The sequence below is a fragment of the Bufo bufo genome, chromosome 5, assembly GCF_905171765.1.
Source record: "Bufo bufo chromosome 5, aBufBuf1.1, whole genome shotgun sequence".
Classification (NCBI taxonomy): Eukaryota; Metazoa; Chordata; class Amphibia; order Anura; family Bufonidae; genus Bufo; species Bufo bufo.
This window is the reverse complement of record NC_053393.1, coordinates 253,988,816-254,003,342: the sequence shown is the minus strand read 5'-3', so window position 1 is coordinate 254,003,342 and position 14,527 is coordinate 253,988,816. Positions and strand designations below refer to the sequence as shown.

Below are 14,527 nucleotides of genomic sequence, written 5' to 3'. Positions count from 1 at the left end.
GTATTTAAAGAATGAAACTGATCATGTAAGTCAACCTCAGAGAGCTGGACTGAGAATTTAGAAAAAGGGAAAACAGCAGGTGATGCTATACAAATAGATTTCAGTGTCTGTACTAAATTATTAATGACATGCAATACTGTAATTACAAAAGTATTCAGATTCAGGTGCTGGTTTGAAAAACGTATAATATTTTAGGAAAGACTTGCTGGGGCATGTTTTATTTTTTTGTGACTATTCTATGTGTGTGTTCCTACACTGGTCTTAGTGGTTGAGCTCCCAGCAATCAATCATCTCTCATCTTTCCTGTGGATAGGTGATAAATATATAGAATAATACTTGCAGCCATCACTAGTTTCATTGGACAGAATCTTAATGTGTACAGATTTATGGCTCATGCACACAAACATATTTTTTTTCCATTTTTTAATGCCATTTTTCTGCGGCCCGTATGCAGATCAATTCACTTCAATGGGTCCACATAAAAAATGTAATTTACTCCGTGTGCATTCCATTTCTGCATGTTCCGAAAAAAAATACAACATGTCCTGTTATTGTCCGTATTACAGACAAGGATAGGTCCGTTCTATTATGGGCTAGATGTTTCTTTCCGCAAACTGCCGAGGGCACGCGGCCAGTATCTGTGCTTTGCGGATCCGCAATTTGCAGACCGCAAAACAAGCAACGATTGTGTGCATGAGCCCTTACAGAAACTCGGTGTGCAAGGTAAATGTGTTCCTTAGTGGCACTGAAATAAATGTCTGTTTATTTAGTTGTATTTTTACTGTTTGCATACCCTTCGTGAACTCTGATATTCACAGCAACAAAGGTGGTTCAGCATTATCTTGTGTGTGCTTTGGAATCTGAAATTGTATTCAGTTACATGTTTTCCATAGACATTTACAGACAGTCTTTTGTTTTACAAGATAGTGTATGGAGCTTGGCAAGCTTTAATGTTTGAACTTTATAAGGATAGAAATCTATTTAACATTTTAAATGTCAGATTGAATAGCATTTTGTCTTATAATCTGGCATGGACCTGAAGTTTAATATTTTTTTCCTTTGGTTTCATGTGGCAATAGTAAGAACTGACACTAGCAGGTATATGTCAGAAGCAATACATATAATTTCTTTTAGCAACGGATACTTAACAGGTTTTCATTGTTTTGGCTGGAGTGGCTGACTCCACCTGTTGTGCAATATTTCCACACACCCCCTTCCCCTCAGAAGTCCATGTTGATCGATACTGCCATACAATATTGAATAGAATAACTGCATATAAGTTGCTTTGTAGGGTTTATGGTCACAAGGCGCCCATGCAGTGGTCATAGCTGTCTAGACAAAGCCTGATATAACATCAAAAGATTCTGTTTCTGATGTTAGATGGGTCATTTTATCTGTGTACAGAAACTGTTTTTTAAATTATACTTTCTGTTGAGTTTTATTTGTTGCGTTGACTGGTAGTTGATAACTTGCTCTTTTTAAGAACCCACCTAACATCCCCTTTAAATCCTCCTCCAAGTACTAAGAGGTAAGGCCAAACTCTCTAAGAAAAGAATCTTAGTTGTCTGAGACACCACCTTCATCACTTTTGGGACCTCTGGAAGGTGTCAGTTTTGGAGGAGGCACTTCTTCCTTCCACCATTAAGATAAAGTGACCTATGGTTGGAATTCCAGAAGCACCTCTACCACGGTCTGAAAACAAAGACCCTGAGTGGAAAAGAACTATCATATTCTGCACCAGTCTACAGAATGTGCTGACAATCTCCAGAAGTTGACCCACCTCATCCCAAAATACCTTCAAATGAGGAAAGGACCATAAATCATGGTATAAGTCTGAAGCTGTCTGAGCACATTGCGGACAAGCAGTCATCTATAAAGTGCAGCTGGGGTGCGAGGGAGATTAAAAGCATAAATGGCCTGGTGAATAGTTTTTAGACGTGTCTCCCTCTATGTTTAATTTATTATATGATTCTGAATAGCCAATAAACCCTGTTTGACAAGGTGTTTAACATCCGCAATGTAGATGGTTTCCCATCTTTTGAACACTGTATCTGGGTGAGGAGTTAGAAATCTGTCATGATATAATAGCGGTACACTAGGGTATTGAGATCTAAGGGTAAATGTTTTAGAGCCTTGATATGAGAGGTCAAAATGTTTGCAGAGGATATTCCAGGCCAAAATGGTGTCACCAAACATTAAAGATCTCTTAATGAAAGACTGTAACAGAGAGCATAACTTTTTTAATAGTTTTGTCTATGGATACCATTTTGGAGTGTGTATGGGTTTTTTATCACTTTTTCCTCAGTTTTTTGTGAGGTAAAGTGATGAAAAAATGGAGACTTGGCCATTTTGATTTTTTGTTCCATTATGCCGTTTTCCATATGGGATAAATATTTTTATATTTTAAGAGTGTTTTTCGACAAGGAGATGCCTATGTTTGTTTCTTTATTTTTATTCTAGAGAAAGAGTAAATTTTTCATATTTTATTTTATATTAAATAAATATATATTTATTTAACTTTTTTTCAGGCTCCCAAGGGCCTGACAACATGCAATTGTCAAATTGCCACTTCTGTTTAACAAAGGAATTAGATCCATTGATAAATAGAAGATTCAGTACAGCAGGTCTACATTGGAATATACATGTAAAAGGCATCAGGGCTGCCTGAAGGCATCGGCCTTTCACAATGAATGAACAGCACCCCCAATTGCTGCCTGGGGGATTTGTTCCAGGCCCCGAAGTGCAGCACTTCTGGGATTTGTGCATTAAGATGCAGTGGTCATGTTTGACCATGGCATCTGAAGGGTTAAAGGGGTTCTCCAGGAATAAAAAAATGAAAATACTTTAATATTATTTTGTAATAAATATATTCACAAGTGCCTTTCATTAGTTATAGCGTTTAGTTTTTTTTGTCTAGAGGGCAAACATTAGGAGAAATAAAATGGCTGCCGTCCTATCAGTACACACAAAACCTGTCCTAATCACATAGGAGGACTAGTTACTTCACCACAATGAGCCATAGTGCTGCCTCATCCTCCTCTCTGCTCAGCTTGTCAGGAATCATGATCCTAAATACAGGTGAATCTCTATAGGAATGGAGATGATGAGGAGACTTGAGAGGAGGGTGAGGTGTGGCTAATGAGCAGCAGCACTTGTTTACAGTCTCCGTTACACATTACCACAGCCTGTCCTGTCCGTCCTCTCTGTACTTCATGTCTCCTCATTAACTAAATTCCCTAGAGATTCAGCTAAAGTTCTTATTGGCTGTATTCAGGATCATAATCCCTGACAAGCATAGCAGAGAGGAAGCTGAGGCAGCTCTTTACCTCAGTGTTGTAAAGTAACTTGTCCTCATGTGTAATCAGGACAGGTTTTGTGTGTACTAATGGGACAGCAGCCATTTTTTCCCCTGATGACTGCTCCCCAGACAAAACGAGCCATTATAAATAATGAAAGATATTTGAGAATATATTTATAATAAAGTAATATTTAAGTATTTTCATTTTCTTAATTCCCGGAGAACCCCTTTAAGTGTCTGCAGTCGCCAGTATCACAGCATTAGCCCCGGGTGATATGAACATAGAGCTACCCCTCCATTCTTTACTATGGGACTTCCAGAAATAGTCGAGCCAGTGTTCAACTATTTTTTGAAATCCCATAGCAGTGAATGGATGGTGGTTAGGCATGCCTGGCTTGCTGTCCCTTCAGGGCCCTGTTTTGGAGATAGAGGCAGGTCCCAGAGTTGGGATGTGCACCTATCTGACATTTATGGCATATCCTAACAATATGCCATATAACCCCCTTAAAGGCTATGGACACCGTCATAGGCAATTTGTTATGATTTCATTTACTAATTTTGGACTAAAAATCATTTTTTTCAATTGGTCTTTATTAAAAATATTGAGCCTTTCTGTTTTTCTAGCTGTGTGAATCATACTTTCACTTTGTGCCTTCATCTAGTAAACCTTATCTCTAAATTACTATTTGGACATAAACACTTATTTAAAGAGGAGCTTTCACCAATCCTGATATGCCTGTTTTAATAAGTACATGCATTCCCCCACATAATAACAATTCTGGAGCATCTAGTCTTATGTTGTGCCATTCCTTTATTATTTCAACTAGAAGTTTTGAATGAATTGCTAGCAGTCTGCAATAAGGGTACAGATGGGTGGCAACAAGTTGGGGGGTGTACCTGCACAGACTGACAATGGCAGCACTGACTGGATAGAGTCAGATTGTGCATGGATACACCTCCAACTGGTTACCACCCCTCTGTACCCATACTGAAGACTGCTAGCAATTAATTCATAAAATAGGACATGTCATATCTTTTGCACTCAAATGCCCTTCCTTGGGCTTTCAAGTCCATCCATGTTCTATCTTTTGCCGTATCTTACGGCTCGCACACCCATTCAAGTCAATGGGTCCGCACTGCAGCACAGAGTTCACACGGCCGGTGCCCATGTATTGCAGACCGCTATTAATCCAATATTCACCAAACAGTTTAAATGGGTTGTCCAAGTTAAAACTGTATAATGCTAATCTGCTGTGGGGCAATTAAAATAATAAAATAACTCTGATCTAGTGCTACTACTTTTTCCTTTTCCCAGGGCTGCAGTCAGTAACATTTTGTTGTGTGCAGAACTGATGTCCCATATGCCACTGCATCCAATTAGCGGCCTCAGGCTATACACCATTGAGGCAAGAGATTGGCTGCAGTGGAATATGGAACATCGCCATCCACAATAATACCTCACTGGCTGCAGCCTGGGGGAAGGGAAGGAGAAACAACACTAGTTCAGAGGGGCAGGTGCAGGTTAGGTAAGGCATTTTAATATTTTACTGGTCCCACAGCAGAGTAGTATAAAATTAAACTCGGACAATCCGTTTTAGGGCTCATGCACATGAACGTGTTCATCCTGTGCGACAAATAGCAGCCCACAATGGGTCCGTGATCGGCAAGATTCGGTCTGCATCGCAAAAAATAGAACGGCTACCCTGCAATATAGAATACTAACCTTGAATAAACTCTGGAGTTTTATATTTGAATACAATTTTTTGTGATTGTAATTTCACCTGGAGGCTAGATGTTGGTAAGGGATTATTTTTAACATTAGTATTTAATAAAGTATGTATTCTTAATTGGGAACTAGAATGCTTGATTTATTTATTTGGGTTATGTATAAGGGTGCATTCAAATGACTGTATGTATTTTGCAGTCCGGAAAACGGACAAGAATAGGACATGTTCTATCTTTTTTGTGGGGCTGTGGAACGGACATTCAGATGCGCACAGTACACATTGTGCTGTCTCCGATGTTTTCGGTCCCATTGAAGTGAATGGTTCCGCATCTGATAGAGTCATTTGAATGGAGCCTTAAAGTAAGCTTCTCCCAGTGATGTTTTGTATTATAGGAGTAAAGTTTATATTGGTTTCATCATATTGTACATGACAACTTCATTGTAACAAAGCTGACACCAGCTCTCTGCCCTATATGGACTCCCATTCTTTGCTCCAATTGCTCTGCTAGATTTATTTCACGCAGGCAGGTTAGGGGCGTGTTATTTCTCAGAGGACGTGTCCTGTATGCTGCAGTTAGTGACAGTTAAAGGATGGAACTGAACATGTGCAACCACCTCAGTAAGGTGGATGCAGAAATTACAAAAAGAGCAAACAGCAGGTGACGCTATACAGATAGATTTCATTGAATAACTGGGTGACTATGCTAAAAGTTTAAAGGGGTTGGCCACTTTCTGGTTCATGTTGACCAATGTGTTTGTGAGATGATTACATGGCATTTACTAATATAGCCTTTCTTGAAATCCTGCACCATTTTCTATATTTATAGAAGGTATGCCCCCTTGTTTCCAAAGCCCTGTGCAGACAGAGGTCCTGTCCATTATATAGCTTCTGTCGGAGGGTCATGTGACCAAGCCCATAACCTCCGTGTGATGTCTCCTCCATTCAAACACACTGTACTGTACTAAACTCCTTTCAGATGGCAGGTGCAGTGTATTTGAATGGAGGTGATCTGCCTGGTCACATGACCTTCCATCAGTGGCCATCTTATGGACAGGACCTCGGTGTGGAAAGCACAACAATCTTTGTAAACAAGTGAGCATACCTGATGAAATATAGAAAATATATATATAAGTGCCATGTAATCATCCTAAAAACACATTGGTTAACAGTAACCAGAAAGTGGCCAACCCCTGTAATTACATGCTGTTACAAAAGTATTCAGATCGAGTTGCCTGTTTGAAAACTGTAGAATATTTTTTCATAGGACAACCCCTGTTAGCTCTAAATTTTCGAAGCAATTTTTAATACGTGTGTTTTTTTTTTTGCCAGATATTTCCTGGATTGATTCTGTCTGATATAAAGCCAGCCAAAAGGATGAAATTCAAGACTGTCTGCTATCTCCTAGTTCAGCTCATGCACTGTCGTAAGATGTTCAAGGCGGAAATCCCTTTTTCCAATGTAATGACTTGTGAGGATGATGATAAGGTAATGAAAATTAGTACCAGCCACACAATATGTATGAGACGTTGTACTGTAAATTCATTTTATTTCGAAAAATAGTAAATAGTTTGTGTTTATCGGTGCAGTTTATTGATATACGGTATTAATATTCTGTTTAGTCAGAATATTAAAAGCTCCTCTGTATACTGTGTTAATAGGAACAGTAACCTTTATTACTACAATTAAAAAAAATCCCAACATGGGGGTGGCATTATTAATAAGAGAGATAAACCTCTGAAGGAGTGTCACAATTACAAACCAGAAGTGATATAGTTTTTTGCCCTCAAAGTTATTAAAGAACCTACTCAAAGAGGTGATTGGAATAAAAAGTTGTCGATGAGAGAGACTCAATGGATTTTTAGGATGCATACCCTACAACCTTTGGGCCCCAATGGCCAGGTTAACTATACGTGTTTTATATAACCTGCCATTTATCAAAGTGAAATAGTAATCGGCATCCCAGGACTACTATGTTGAGCCTCTCAAGGCTGTAATCCCTGGTTTCACTTGCAAAAATCTTTATATCCTCCCCTTGGTTCTTTATAGTCATATAGTTATCCTTTGGACTACTAGTTGTGGAGCTCTTACGAAATGTTGCAACAATGGGTTAACTGACTGGCATGGTTTCCCCTTGTTGCACAGATTTTATGGTTTACTACATAGGAGTGCTTAGAGTTTCTAAATAGACCAAAATGCCCTATTTAGATTTGAAGGGGTGTGTATATTTTCTCAGTAGGCAGAATAATTATTCGCCCATCAGACAGTCCCTAAACAAATATAAGATGCCGGTGGGTGTCAAGTGTAATGTCACTTCTGCCCAAAATAAGCTAGGGAAGCCATCTTTGTTGTGGGTGCTTTATAACTAAGTTGTTGCTGTGCCCCTCGTGCTATGTTGTGACATCATTTCTGCCCAAACTAGACTGCAGGTGCCATCTTTGTTGTGGGCGGAAGGAACATGTGCTATGTTGTGACATCACGTCCACCCAAACTAGACTGCAGGTGCCACATTTGTTGTGGGCAGAAGGAACTTTTGTGCTGGTGCACTCATCATCTGCTTATCTGAGCATCCTCTATTTATAGTGTCCCAGGAGACCCACACTTGCACTCCTGGGCAGGCTGGCTCCTCACATTGAGTTGAGCTTCCCCTGGGCAACTGTCCCTGCTGCCAGGGGAACCCTTCAGGATGGACATATCATCTACCAGGGTGATTACTGGATTATCTTCATTCTGGGCAAGATAAGTACTTAATGACTTATACTGATGATGCTGCCTAGATTATAACTGCTAGATATATCTGGCACCCCATGTGTTCTCTGCTATGTGTATATCACACACCTACACTAGGGGCAAAGTATGTACTCTAACTGCTGTACATCTAACATTTATTACTCTATGTGTATATCACACATGCATACACTTCCCTAGGGTCTCCATATTGCCCTAGTTTTTGGTTGTATATACCATACATGCATGTGTCTTGCTCCATCTAGCCCTTGATATATTTATCTTGGGGGAAGGGGGTGATATCTAAGTTTTTCTCAATTTACCCACTATCCCCCGTTTGTTTCTTTATAGTAAGAGCCCCTGATTAACCCCAGGATAAGACCCCCTGGGGAGAAACGTTTTGGGCCAATAGCTAATATCTTGAGACATCAGAACAATTAAAATCCTACCTTCCCGTTTCATGTGTACATAGGTATATTAGTATACTAAATACTGTATATGCACTTTTTTGTAATCCCACTTCCTTACCTGGATACCCCATTGTGCACAGGGTTTTCTAGGGAGAGCAAAGAAGACAGTGGGATCTCCTTTCTCAGAGCGGCAGTTCTGCTGTCAGTTAGGGTGGAATAGGGATGTTATAGGGTTTTTCTGGTGTTTTTCTTGGTTTATGTTTTGGGGACTTGGTTTTTATTGTAGTAGTAAAGGTTACGTTTTAGGGGAAGTTTTTTGTTTTCTGTGATATACTTATTTGAGTGCTTCTAGAATTTTGGACCCACTAAGTGTAAACTTCTAAGGTCTATGATACTAAAAGGAACTGTCATCAGGTTCATACTGCCTGAACCATGGGCAGCATTAAATCCTAATAGGGTCCCTTATGACAGAGACCTGTGTTTTACTTTAAAATGCTAGACTGTTTCAGAGAAAACATAGTTTTAGTAATCTGGCATCCAATGTAAGGTTCATAGAGCAGGAGAAGCTAAGCAGATTGAGATATAGTTTTATGGGAAAAGATTCATTAAAATGTGTAATTCATATATTTACACCTCAGTTTGAGCTCAAGTAGGTGGCTCTACTGCCTGACTGACAGCCTTTCCTGTATAATTAGGCTGTCAATCATTGATAGGACCACTTACACGTCTCCTAAAGCATAGATAGAGCAGAGTTTTATGTGAATAAATTCCAAGCGTTGCTGAAACATTTTGTATAATACTCCCATCAATCTGCTGAGATCTTCCTGATCTAGAACATTCTGCCTTCAGATTGCACTGCATTTTCATGGTGACAGATTCCCTTTAAAGCTTTCTGTCACATGGTTTAGGCAGCATGAACCTGATGAGAGGTTTCCTTTAAACTTGATTTTGCAATTTGTAAGGCCTGTAAAGATGCATCACACAAAGCCATCATGGGATACTGATCAAGACAGATCCAATCGGATAAAAAACTTATTCGGTGCCCATTGACTTACAATGGTTTTAGTGCTGGATCCGTCTTGTTGATTTTGGAGATAATACAACCGGATCCTTTCTAAACAGATGCAGACCGTTGTATTCATGAATGGATTTGTTTTTGATTCCCTTACGGATCCAGCAAAAACGCTGATGTGAAAGTAGCCTTAGGCTGAATGCACACGGCTGTGTTCCACGGCCGTGAGCGGTCCGTGGTATCCCGGCCTGGATTCCTGCTGAGAGCAGGAGCGCACGGCGTCATTGGTTGCTATGACGCCGTGCGCTTCATGCCGCCGCTTTACTACAGTAATACACTCGTATGATCTATGGAACACAGCCGTGTGCATTCGGCCTTAATCGGCCAGTTTCACACATCCGAATTACAGAAACATTTTAAGACTTGTAATATGGTGACAAAACCTGGACCTTCTTGGTTCTACGAAATTAAACTTGGAACACAATGATGATCTTAGTTTAGCTCTGTAGAAACACAGGTGTGCTACCAACGTGTAATCATTTTTCAATACGCAAAACAAGAATCTGTCAAAATCTTTGAGCTTGACCATATACTGTCATACTGCATATAACCTAGAAGGTTGTAACTATGTGTTTCTTTTGTCAAACATTTGATAACTGCCTTTCCTCTAATTTCATTATATCAGAGGAGAGCTTTACGAACAGCCTCCGAAAAACTCAGGAACCGTTCTTCATTTTCCACAAATGTCATACACAATACTCCAGGAACTCGCGTGAATCGTTATATTAGTCGTTTGATTGAAGCTCGACAGACTGATTCTGAGATGTCAGATTTGAATTTTATAAGTTTAAAATACAAGCAGGCAGAACGTGAACAGAAGGTAAGTAAAGCTAAATGATGAGATATGCACATAATTATGCTTAGAATTACCATTTAAGGCTTTGATCATGTTAGTGTCATGGCTGTTTTTACTTTTCTTACAAAGAGTCTATCAGGATTTTGTCAGGGCTTTGGTATTTTTGATTGAAAGATTTGGGCTGTAAAGTGATCCCTTGTTGCTGTCTCAGATTCTGAAACCTCCAGCAGAAATCTAACAAATGGAAAGGTGAACAGAGCCTAGAAAGTATATAGTCAGTAGTAGTATTTTTTTTTCCTTCTATTATTTGTTTTCAAATGTTTATATTTCAGGTTGACATAATAAAGGAGTACTTACAACATTTCTTTTAGTGACATGTCATCGGTAAAAGTTCCAACATAGACAATCAGAATAATGTATTGGAGCTGCTACGTCAACCTTCCGATATTAGTCGTTTTTTTCATATAAGTGGAGAAGGGGAGTGAAGGGGAAGGTATAAGGATGGGTTATGGGAGATTAGTAGTACAGCATAAGTCAGAAACCATAACTTGACACCCCGCAAACCGCAGGGTGGATAGAACATAACAGTAGCCCGACATGTTCACCTTTCCTCCACAGTCAGTGGATTTAAAACCAGGGAGTTGAATGGCGGTTGAAACAGAGTGCGCCTGGGAGGTATTGCGTGTAATTTTAGATGAGTTCTTAGCCACAAATTTGTCCATAATCTCTGTCAGCTCTAAACCTGGCTGTCTAGTGTCGTGATTTCATTATGAACTTGGGAGGGTAGACCTCATAGGGTGCTTACAACATCAGGAGGAAAAAAATGAAAACTGTAGTGCGACCTGTCGTTGTTTTGCGAATTGGGTGTCAGCAGGTCATACTAGTCCGCTCCGAGTCGTGAGATGGCATTATTACTTTAGTTAATTCATGATCCTTGGAGGATGATTTTCATGGATTATTTATGGGGTCATGAGTGAAATCAGAGAGATTCTTGTGCGACTTGGCAACAGAGTACTGTGAATGTATCTGGGATGGCAGCAAGCGGCATTATTCTGTTTTAGACCACAAGGTTTCACTGTTGGCTTGAAATTTATATGCAGTTGCAATCCGTAGTGTTTAAGGTGAGACAGGTGTCGCCCCAGTAAGAACACCATAAAAACAGAAACGAAGGGGAGAGCCTCCTGGCCTATGTGACTGCATGAAGACAAAATGAGGCCGCTCTGGCACGGAGGAGTATGTCATGGATCAAAGGTATTCACAAGTTCCTCCGGTCGTGCTTCACACCCCACAGCAGGGAGAGGTCGGTGTGGGATCGTTGGCCACGACAAGCCTGCCAGCAGTACCAAGTAATTTATGGTACAGGTTAGGAGGGGGGCACAGGCCTCGGTGGTGAGGGTGCGGCTGTGTTGTTTTGTGGCCGCTGCAGCATGCCGGGTATCTTGAGGCAGGTCTCTGTGCTGCTGCCAGGCCGGATGCCGAGCTGTGTGAGGGGAGCCAGCGTCGGGGACGAGAAGTAGGCCTCAGCCACATGTTCCAGCGGCATACATAAATGCTGTGTGGCTTATCGCCGCGTCCCGGGGTGATGTCAGGTAGCGTTCTCCGGGGCCGTTGGTGTCCTGGGTGGTATGACCACTCTTAAATGTGGGCACTGCTCGATTTGTGTGCCCCGATGGAGGCAGATTATTGGTGGGTAAGAGGAGAGTGCTGTTAAAGGGGTATTCCAGAAAAGTAACTTAATTTTTGAAAAAAACTGCATTAAGACTGCAAGCTGTGACCCAAGCAGAACCCATACCTCTATATATGTAACCAGAGCTTCAATTTACATTGCAATCCATTTGTCTAGCTCCTGTGTGAAACTTCAACACACTGATAGTATCATGGCGCCTGATCTTCCCTCACAAGACTACAACCCCCACAAACCCTAGTTTTCCTACTGTGAGTTTGTGCTTGTTCATGAGTGTTGCTGTTTATTGATTGGCTGCCTGATATACAGTCCAGTCACGCCCCCTCTACTCAGTAATCACCAGCACAGAAACACAAGACATTTAGCTAGAGAATTGATAGCAACACACTGAGCATGCTCGACCTAACAGAGGCTCAGAATTACAGGTCGATGCCATGGTAATTTATGAGGAAACACAGTGGGTAGCAGATGAAGAAAACAACTTTTATAACTGCTGAATGGTAAACATGTGAAATTTACATTATATTAGGTAATTTATGTTTTTAGAGTAATTCATCATCAATAGTTATACCCTTTAACTTATATCCCTTTAAGATGCGGCCATGTGCGATGCCCCACCCCCAGAAGTCCCCTTTTTTTCTATTATTTTACTGTCATTCTTTTGTTCCTGAGTGGTTTTACAACTGCACTTTAATCACTGGATGTGAGTAATTTTACAGTATTTCACAGTTTAAATGTACATAAAAAGTTAAAGGCCTGAAAAAAAATGAATGTCCAGGTATGGTGCCTGTATTAAAAAAGAAAAAAAAAAAACACTTAGTTGGTGTTAGTAGGTACTTATGGCGCATCTCTTATTCCATTCACTTCATGTCACACTTCTGTACCTGACCAGGTTAATAAGTTTTATATATTTTTTTTTTTTATTCTGACACATTGGCCAGTCATCCATAATGTTTTCAGTTTTCAAATCTCAGACAACCCCTTTAAGTAGGCCTGTAAATTGTTTACTTTACTTATCTGATACCAGTTTATAATTCAAGATGTTTTATTGGTTGTTCAGACACATACCTAGATTCCGAATTTTGTTGAACTGTTATCAACAGTGAGCAGTGCATTGTGGAAGATAACAAATACATATACAGCAGGCTGGAACCCAGCCTGCATTTGTGGGAGGGGCATAGGGTATTTCTACTCCGCGCGGACTCACCAGGCACGTCGGCATCGCGGTGCAGTGGACGTCATCCTTCTGCGACTTCCGGTTCCGGCTTCTCCAGCGCGTGCAAAGCAGCAGCGGCACGCACTGACCTGTTGGCCCTGCTTTGGTAAGTCAAGCAGCCCTCCCTGGGATCACGGGCAGCCGCTGCCAGTCGGGCGCCCTGCGACATCCCTGCTTCCGGGCACAGATTTCTCTGCGCTGCGTCCTCCGCAGGTTCCACTCCCTCCTGCTTTATTGTGCTGCGGTTTAGGTCCCAGCTTCTGCGTTGTCTTTCTTCCACAATCAAGCACCTCACCATGTTTCATGAATTGCAGCATCTATGGCTGACCCCCGGTTTCAACTTCTCCCACTGGGAGACCTCCCCGAGGTCCAAGTCCCATTGATCCGCGGGTCTGGCTCAGTGGAGGCTCCCTCCCATCAGCCACAAGCATGCTGCATCTCATCAAGCAGCACTAACACGGTCACAGGTTGCAAGCAGACTTTGGGTTATTGAAAAAAAAAAAATACTTTTCTCCCCTTCCCATCTTCAGCTCACGTGGTTTGCAGGTTCACGCAGCACTCGTCAGCATGTGGGTATTTTCCTCAGCTCCAGTCTCTATCGCACTTCCATTGCTTCTTCACACTAGCACTGTCTACCGGTTCCGTGCAGGCCATATTCGTTTTTTCCTGTCATCCGTCATGCCCAGGTCTTTTGTGTCCTGTTGCCTGATACGTTCAGGTCCTTGTTGTGTCCTGTTGCCTGATACGTTCAGGTCATGTCGCTGCTTGTTGCCTGTCACTCCCAAGTCATGTCACTTTCCGTTTGACTGTTCTGCTCGAGTCACGTCGCCCAGGTCATGTCACTTTCTACTATCCTGTCACTCTCAGTCAAGTCGTTCTTCTACTGTTCTCATGTCGTTCTCTACTGCCTGTCACGCTAGTCATGTCATTGTTCTATTTGCCCGCCATGCTCAGGACTGTCTCCTTCTATTGCCTGGTTGCGCCCGGGTCATGTCATTTTCTATTGCCTGTTCACGCTCAAGTCTTGTTATTTCTACTGCCTATTACGCTCAGGTCTTGTTGATCTCCGTTGCCCTTTGCGCTCGGGTCACGTGGCCCCATTGCCTGCCACATTTCAGTCCAGGGCTTGCATCCAGTGGGGTTTTGTCATCTGATGCGCCCCGGGCCACGGTCATGTTGCAGGGCCTGACACTTCCAAGTCGCCTGATACGTTTAGGTCAGGTCATGTCAGTCTTCTACCTGATACGCTCAGGACACTTTTGTTTCACCTGATACGTTCAGGTCATGTCATTTCCTTCACCTGATACCCTTCAGGTCGTACCGTGTTCCTTTGCCCGATACGCTCGTGTCGTTTGTTTTCTGTTTACCTGATACGTTCAGGTCGTCTTGTGGTCCACTGCCTGATACGCTCAGGTCATGTCATGTCCTCACCTGATACGTCCAGGTCACGTCGTCTCGTCCATCTGCCCCTCGGTTCTGTATATGTTTTTCCGCCTGATCCACTCAAGCCAGGCCAAGCTTTAGGTATGTCTCTCTTTCCACCCGTCACCTAACCTATTGTACAGGGTTCCCATGTCTCGCCATCACGTTCACCTCATCT

General features: G+C 41.7%; 1 protein-coding gene across 3 annotated transcripts in view; it reads left to right on the top strand.

The window, feature by feature from the left end:
* ADCY1 (adenylate cyclase 1) overlaps positions 1 to 14,527 on the top strand; it is a 573,552-nt gene that overhangs the window by 337,840 nt on the left and 221,185 nt on the right. For all 3 annotated transcript variants that reach the window (XM_040433282.1, XM_040433283.1, XM_040433284.1), the window contains exons 8-9: positions 6,355 to 6,510; positions 9,857 to 10,051. In XM_040433282.1, the coding sequence (XP_040289216.1) occupies positions 6,355 to 6,510; positions 9,857 to 10,051 (351 nt within the window). The remainder of the gene's footprint in view (positions 1 to 6,354; positions 6,511 to 9,856; positions 10,052 to 14,527) is intronic.